The following is an 8,502-nucleotide window of genomic DNA, read 5'->3' on the forward strand; positions in this document are numbered from 1 at the left end:
AAATAATGTTTACACATTGCGAAATTTACTTTATGTATGAAAACCAAAGAAGGGAGATATAACATACGAGAAATATTTGGAATCAAGTCTCTCCTTGCTGTTATTTAAGATCATTTGAAACTATAGCAGCAAGTGTTAGTCTCCCCTTCATCAACGTCAGATGTTTTGGGGATATATATATATATAGCGCAACGGTTAGAAGCTCCGACAGTCGTTTGGGCGATCGGGTTTCGATTCTGGCTTGAGGTAGCTTGTTTAGCCGCACTGACGAGCTGTGAAATAGCGAAACAATACTTTATATGGATGACTATATATATATATATATATATATATATATATATATATATATATATATATATATATAAGAGAAAGAAAATTAAAACTGTACGTTGAACGTTACAATCAAAATTTATTGTTCGACTGAATACTCCAAAAAACAATTTACAAAGTCCTTATTGCGCGGAGTTTCAAAGAATGCTATTCTTATTATTATTCTCATCAGAGGACATAAAGAAATCAGCAAATTATATTTGTAGCAATGCTAGAATTTGCTAGTTAAGGCATTAAGTGAAACCGCAATTTATTGTAATTATAAATTTCCAAATAAAAAAGAGAAAATGTTGGATATGTAGAAATGTAATATAAAAACAAACGGCGCATAATATTTCAGCTTGAATTAAACTCCTCTCGAGTTGATGCAAAATAGTTTTTTAGATAGAATGTATTCCAAAATAGTCCAGCGTGACCATGCATATAATCCGATTGGAAAGTTTTAAAAACAGCTGAAATAATGAAAATTATTTTTTTCCGGGCAGTGCAGTAGTCCAAAGAGAAGTCTGTCCCTAGTCAAATGGGATCTAATGGTAAAAAGAGAGAAATCCAATATGAGAACCCTCATCGTCGGCTTAATTAGTATTTTTCTAATTAAGCCGATGATGAAGGTATCATAGTCTTTTTCTAATTAAGCGGATAATGAAGGTTCTCATATTCACGGGTTTTTGCCCCGCTTTAAATCACATTTAATTATGCCGATGATGAAGGTTCTCATATTGGATTTCTCTCTTTTTACTATTAGGTCCCATTTGACTAGGGACAGACTTCTCTTTGGACTACTGCACTGCCCGGAAAAAGACAATCAAAATCTCTGTTCTATTGTTTTCTTTTTTGTTTTTTTTAAGAGGCCAGAAAACCGCTACGTGGACCTGCTAATATTTCTATAGTTTCTAAACAAAGAAGTATTGAATTACGTTTAATGTTCAGGTATTGATCTTAATAGGATACGACGAAAAAAATATACCCCACTTCTAATTATAAATGTTATATACTTTATACTTTTGTATCGGAGATTGTATTCAATATTCTTTCCCATTATTCATTGAGAGTACACAAGTAAACATGGTATTGGAGCGAGCAATGCTTAGGAGTTCACTTGTGTCAATCAATGATGAGAAGTCGATATCTTTCTCATCAATGGAAATTCGTTTGATTCGTTTGATCGAGCAAAAGATCGATGACGAATCAAAAATTAAATACGCAATAGTTCGAATAACATCGAACACAGGACAGACTTATCACTGACCATGATTCGTTCGCCACTGAAAATTACTCTTCTGCTCATGTACTTTAGATTATGTGAAGGTAAGTGGTTTTATTTGGTGTTTAATCTTGTTTATATATCAAGTAGGGCGCCCCCCCCCCGCCCGCTAGTTCTTATGTAAAACAAAAAGTATATATATATATAGTAAGTTATAAAAATATATATGACAGTTAAGCTACACAGAATATTCCGCGTTTCATTCTCGTGAGAATTCGTCAGGCTTATGCGTCACGAGAAAGAAACACGGAATATTCTCTGTAACTTAATTGCCATATATATTTTTATAACTTACTACCTAGCTCGACCTATGTATTGAGCACTGTTGAAAAAATACTGAAAATTTACGCATAAAATTATATTTTCATAAACCAATTTGTGATAAAATTGAGAGTATATATATATATATATATATATATACACACATATATATAGATATTTTTATTTGTTTTTGTTAGCGATACTTTCTTGAATGAATTCAATATATATATATATATATATATATATATAGAGAGAGAGAGAGAGAGAGAGAGAGAGACTTGTATTGTAATATACTGAGTTCGTGTAATCCAGTAAATTTTCATATACCAATAAGATTTCAGCCAAAAAGAGTTCACTTAAAGAGTAAGCTACAAAATTATCATATTTCATAATTGAGTATTAATATACTGTATAAACAAAAGCAAGACTTCAAAAAAGGTGTTGTTAGCAACAAGAAGTGTATTTCATTTTACGTTACAATTGTTTCCATGCCAGATCGACAATTTCAAACAATATGTCGTTTGAAAATTTTCACAAAAACCAGCATTTCTTCAGACATTGCGAATAAAAACACTCTTGACAATAGAACATTGTTTAAAGGAAAAGAAAAAAGAAAAATTCCCTTAACGAAAAAAGAAGCGTTGAAATATATATATATAAATCCCCCCAAAGCAAGACTACTTTGAAATGTTTAAATTTTAAATATAGCTTTAATATAGATTAAATAGAAATTTCAGTTGATTTTATGATTGTTTTTTAAATTTGAAATAAAAATCGGAAAGTTGTAAATTTAAAGTTAAATTTTAAATTTGAAGTTAATAAAAGTTGTTTTTTTAATTTAATTAATGTCAGGCGCTAGATTTAATGAAAATGTTTATCTGATAAAATAGGGTTTTATAATTAAAATGTATGTATAATAGGTTTCTTCATACTATTAAAAAAATTACATTATACTCATATTAAATAGCGCGGATGAAGGAATATAAACATGATATACGATATGCATAATAAAAAGAATAAAGTTCAATACAAAAATATATAATAAAATAATTATTATAAAATTTTAAATGATTTTTCAGGGCTTGCAAGATTATCTCCCTTAGATTGGTTAATTTAGAAAAGGGTCAGCTTAGGATCAAAAAGAGGTTAAAATTCATAGAATAAAATAATTTTTTTTTTGATAAAGGACACAATAAACACTTCAAATATATTAAGATAATATATAACGGAAAGATTTTAAGCATATATAATTCCTCCTTTTATTTTCCTTTTCTTTTTTTTCTCTTTCGTTTTTCTTTTCTTTTTATTTGTTTTCCTTGGCGTCCAAAACATTAAACGGACCATTTTTTTTTAAATTGATTTTATTTGAATTTTGAATTTTAGTTTGTTCAGGCGAACGAGATTTGAACGAGATCTTGTAATATATATATATATATATATATATATATATATATATATATAATATATATATATATAATGTATATATATATATAATGTATATATATATATAATGTATATATATATATATATATATAATGTATATATATATATATGTGTGTGTAAATGTAAATTTGGTTCGTTCTAAACGAATAAAACCATATTTCTACGTTAACAATTTATTTGAAATTTTCAGACAACCCATTTTTAGAGTCGAGGTATGTTTTTATGTTATTAAAATAAATTTACCTCGCGAATTATTAAAATTAAAATATTAAATAAAATAAATATATTTTTAACCGTTACTGTGAATCTGTTCTGTTAATAAAACTGAACTTCCGGTTCGATTCATTTCACGGCCACGAATTGGCGAAAGATTTTATTTTCTGTTTAGTAAGTAAAAAAAAACAAAAAAAAACATAATTCATTTGTTTATCTTCCAAATATTTTAATTTACACATTTTTTCTTTATTATATCAGGCAAAAAAAAAGTTTGTCGCTTGCTTTTTGAGTTTTTTTTGTTTTTCGATATAAGATTGGTTGGAATAAAAAAAAACACGATTTAAAAAATAGCGCGGATCACTCTCTGCATTAGCACCGAAAAATGTTACTAAACCTTTATTAATAATTTCTCACTTTTACAAACATTTGATTTTAAATTTCTTTTCAAATGACGACTTTTATCGACTTTTTTTTTTAAATATCCCCCCAAATGATGTTTATTAGCCCCCCCCCATCCAAAAGTGATGTTTATTCCGGAAGCTGTTCTTAAGATTTGGAGGTTGTGTGTAGGGGGGGTGATTCCGAGGTGGACCTAATCTAAAAAAAAAAAAAGTGTTTTATGCGCACATAAGCAACTATTTTTTATTAACTTTTTTTTTACTTTTTTATTTAAAAATTAGTAAATTTCAATGAATAGAATAATAAATCATTTATCATTAATATGTGTTTTTGGTTTTGTGTTGAATGAAACATTTTTTTTTTCATTACAACAATAATGAACCAATTCAAATCTTCCGGCATGCGTTTAGGGGTTACGAAATTATCAATAAATCGTTTAGTTACTAAGCCAACGTCAGTAAATAAAAAAAAGTTACGTGCGCATGCATTAGCCTTGACTGGGGGGGCTAAGGGAGCGACCATTAAATAATTATGCTGGTCGCCATGGAACTCAACGCCCAAGGAGTACCTAAAGTGGCACTTATGTACTTATGTTATCGTGCTATTTTTTTAAATAGTATTTTCATGTTAAATTCAAATTTTACAATATGTTTTTCTTTTATTAATTTAAGTGAAAGTACAGATAACCCGGTAGGTTTCTAATGTGATGAAAATCTAGCCCCCCCCAAAAAAAAAGGGGGGTACTCTGGATAATAACAAAACATTAAAATTGCCTCAGTCTCGAAAGATTTCTTCCCTACTGAACGAGGAAACAAACGGTGAAATATAGTTCACCTTCTGTTTCTCTCCCCCTCTCTCTTCCTCTCTTAATATCTCTCTCTATCCATCTCTCCCTTTCCCTCTTTCAATCTATCTTTCTCTCTATATCACCCTCTCCATCTCTCTTTGAGCCCCTTTCTCTCTCTAACTCCCTCTATCTCTCTCCTTTCCTCTGTCTCATCCCTCTCTGTTTCTAACTCTCCCCCTCTCTCTGTTTATCTATCAATCTCTTTATCTCTCTATCTCCTTCTCTTTCTCTATTTTCCTCTCACTTTCTCTTTCCTATCTCTATATCTTCCTCTATATTTGTCCATCTCTAATCCCTCATCCTATTTTAGTCTCCTAAATTAATTACAGTGAATAAGGCATTGTCAAAACATGGATAAATCCTATTTTAGTCACCTAATTTACTGACTGTGAGAATAGAAGTTATTTGGAAATTACTGCTACCTTTAACAGCACCAGAAGTAACTGGTAAAACCTTTCTAATTAAATTGATTTTGGCAGCCATTTGATAACAAAATGACATAGCCTTAGCCCTTGCTGCATGAGGAATACCTGCGACCTTGCTGCCAAGTAGAAGAATTATTTATTCTACTTTAAAACATTCAATTTTTCAAAAATCTCATGTTCGACATCTCCAAAACATCCAATATAGGGAAAAATATTGCAGAAATGCAAACTTATTGTTTAGGATGAATGCACAATGGTACGCAAAAAATCACTTGAGGCTCTTGGTCGATACTTGCAAGATTTGCGTGGCAATGTCAGACCATTTGGGAATGCAGTAATATTGCTTGCAGGAGATTTCAGACAAATGTTACCTGTTATTCTTCAATCAACACCAGCAGATGAAATAAATGCTTGCCTCAAATACTCTACTTTTTTGTTCCATGTGAAGACATTAAACTTAACTCAAAATATGTCCAGTTGCCGACTGTTCGATCCGCACAAAACCTTTTGCATCACTTGTGGGAAATTGGGTACGAAAAAGTGCCAGCTGATCAGAGTTAAGGGCAAAATTCTTTGACTTTTAACTTCTGTAATTTCTGTAATTTTATTTCATCAAAAGAATAGTTAGTTTAAAATGTTTTTGCAGATATTCAAATTATAAGAATTCCATTTGACTCAGTGAATGAGCTATTCTTGCAGGTCAATACAAAGATGCCCATGAACTTAACCCTATTATTCAATGTAAAATTCAAAGTGAGGTAGTCAAATACAAATCCATCGACATTGTTGTGAAAGCAGATAAAGTGGTTAATTATCCAACAGCTATATTTGCCAGGGATGCCACCGCATGTATTGCAACTGAAATTTGGTGTACTAATTATCATGTTGTGAAATATAAACCAATCCAAGCTTTGCAATGGCACATAGCTGGCAGTAAAAACAAAAATTAACAAACAATATCATAGAAACAACAATCTTAACAGGACCTTTCACAGATGAATCTATCTTCATTCCATGCATTCCTATGATTCCACCGGATACATCATTACACTTTAGGAAATTGAACTTTCCAATTTTATTGTCATTTTCAATAACCATCAACAAAGCACAGGGAAGAATCTTTACAATTGTGGGCCTTACAGTTACACACTGACTGTTTTTTCACATGGAAAATTTATATTACGTATTCAAGAGTCACCAAACCGGAAAATCTCTATATCAGCTAAGAAAATGGAACAACAAAAACTGTGTACCCATGCAAAATGAAAAATTAAACCTATAAGAAACATGCTTTTTCTCATTTTGGAACTTTTTCCATTGTGCCAATTTGAGCCACAGCAACGCGTGGCAGGGTGCAGCTAGTATATATATATATATATATATATATATATATATATATATATGATTCCTATTTCGGTTATAAAACAGATGAGTATCGGCTGTGGAGAGCTTGACATGGGTATCAAAAACGGTACACTCTTATTTTCGGAATTTTTCCTATAATAGAGCACTCTGCTGTAATCCTTTTTTCCAATAATATATATATATATATATATATATATATATATATATATATATATATATATATATGTTGGATGTGGTAACTAATTGCAACACATATGCAAACATGTTTCAGTGACCACTCTGCCAGGGAAAATCACCTCATCAGGCCAAGAATATCCACGTGGCTCTCGTGGATATTCTTGGCCTGATAAGGTGATTTTCCCTGGCAGGGTGGTCACTGAAACATGTTTGCATATGTGTAGCAATTAGTTACCACATCCAACATATTTATATTGCTCTGTCTAAACATTGAGCACTCTTTGGTTGACGCATTTTAGTTCTGTTTAAATAATACTACCAATAATACAATATATATATACATAAATATATATATATATATATATATATATATATATATATATATATATAAGTGAAAGTGTCTGTGTATCTGTCGGTGTGTCTGTGTACATTTCTCTACGCAATAACTCTGTCAATTTTTAGTCTACAGACTCGAAATTTGATATACAGGTTACTGAGATTTGGGAAAATCGATGTGTTCGGTTTTTGGCCAGACATTTGGGGATTAAGGGGTCAAAGTTCAACGATTTGACCTTTGAGAATTATAGCAAACTCCTCGACAATTTTGGGTCTACGCACTTGAAAGTTTAGATATAGGTTCCTTGGACATGGATCTAACTTAATAACTTGATTTGAGCACAAAACAATAAATTTTAAGGGGTCATAATAGGGGTCAAAGTAAAAAAAAATTTGACCTCTGCGGTCTCTTCCAAATTACTCACACAATTTCTGGTCTAAATATTTCAAATTTTACATAAAGGGTATTCAGAGATAGGGCAAGCTTTTTCATCAATTTGGGTCTAAAATTTTTAGTTACCAATATATAAATGTATGTATGTATGTTTTCATGTCTGCCTTAAACTTTCACTAGAGGCGACGGATTTTACCAAGATCAGTATCGTTTAAAAGTTCGACCTTTCATACGACAAATATCAAAAAAAAATGGCTACAAACATTAATATCCTCCCCTTCAACTACGCACTTTTCCACAGGGGGAGGGGGTCATTTTTTACGCCGATATTTTTTAAAGTTATCCTCTCCTTTAGATTGACTAGCCTTACTTAAAAAAATGTCGCTCCCGGTCTGGCGGTGGTCGTAACAGTATAAACGTTATGTTTAACCCCATTCTTTTCCATCTTTGCGGTGCGGGTTCGAGCCTGCCTTCCTACTACTACATTTTTTTTTTTGCTCAACATACACATCCAAACACCCGGACAAGGCCGGGCTGAAATGCTAGTATATATATATATATATATATATATATATATATATATATATATATATATATATATATATATATATATATATATGGTAAAATAAAGAATTATTATTTTAATATACAAACATTGTGTTCGAGTTGATTGCTATTTACTGTTGTCCTTGTATTTTCTTTATTTTTATTATCGGATGTCTTCCACCTATAGTCTGTTCACTTTCCTCTCCTATTAACTGGCGACCCCGTACTGGTGGGAACCTTCTCTCCTATAAATATAATAAAGAAAAGACATCAACTTCTTGTTGGACTTCTACTACTTTGCTAATGCTTTTGCAAAAAAAAAAAATTAAAAGTTATCAAAGTAGATTTTCTTGAGTATTTTTATTTTTATTTGCTGGATAAATGTAAAAAGATTCTTGTAAAAATAGCATTTATTCGTTTTAATTCTTTATACAGAGATTTATCTAAAGAATTAAAACGAATAAAAGTTTGTTTTTGCATTAAATACTAATCTCTCTTA

At 30.8% G+C, this 8,502-nt stretch overlaps 1 protein-coding gene across 1 annotated transcript in view; it reads left to right on the forward strand.

Moving 5' to 3' along the window:
* Positions 1–1,401: 1,401 nt before the first annotated feature.
* Positions 1,402–8,502, forward strand: part of LOC145272118 (uncharacterized) — a 110,542-nt gene continuing 103,441 nt past the window's right edge. The window contains exon 1 of the mRNA XM_080127023.1: positions 1,402–1,638. Coding sequence (XP_079983149.1) covers positions 1,581–1,638 — 58 coding nt within the window. The 5' untranslated portion in view covers positions 1,402–1,580. The remainder of the gene's footprint in view (positions 1,639–8,502) is intronic.

This window comes from Euprymna scolopes, chromosome 4 (assembly GCF_053919585.1).
Source record: "Euprymna scolopes isolate OS-2025 chromosome 4, ASM5391958v1, whole genome shotgun sequence".
In the NCBI taxonomy this organism is placed as follows: domain Eukaryota; kingdom Metazoa; phylum Mollusca; class Cephalopoda; order Sepiida; family Sepiolidae; genus Euprymna; species Euprymna scolopes.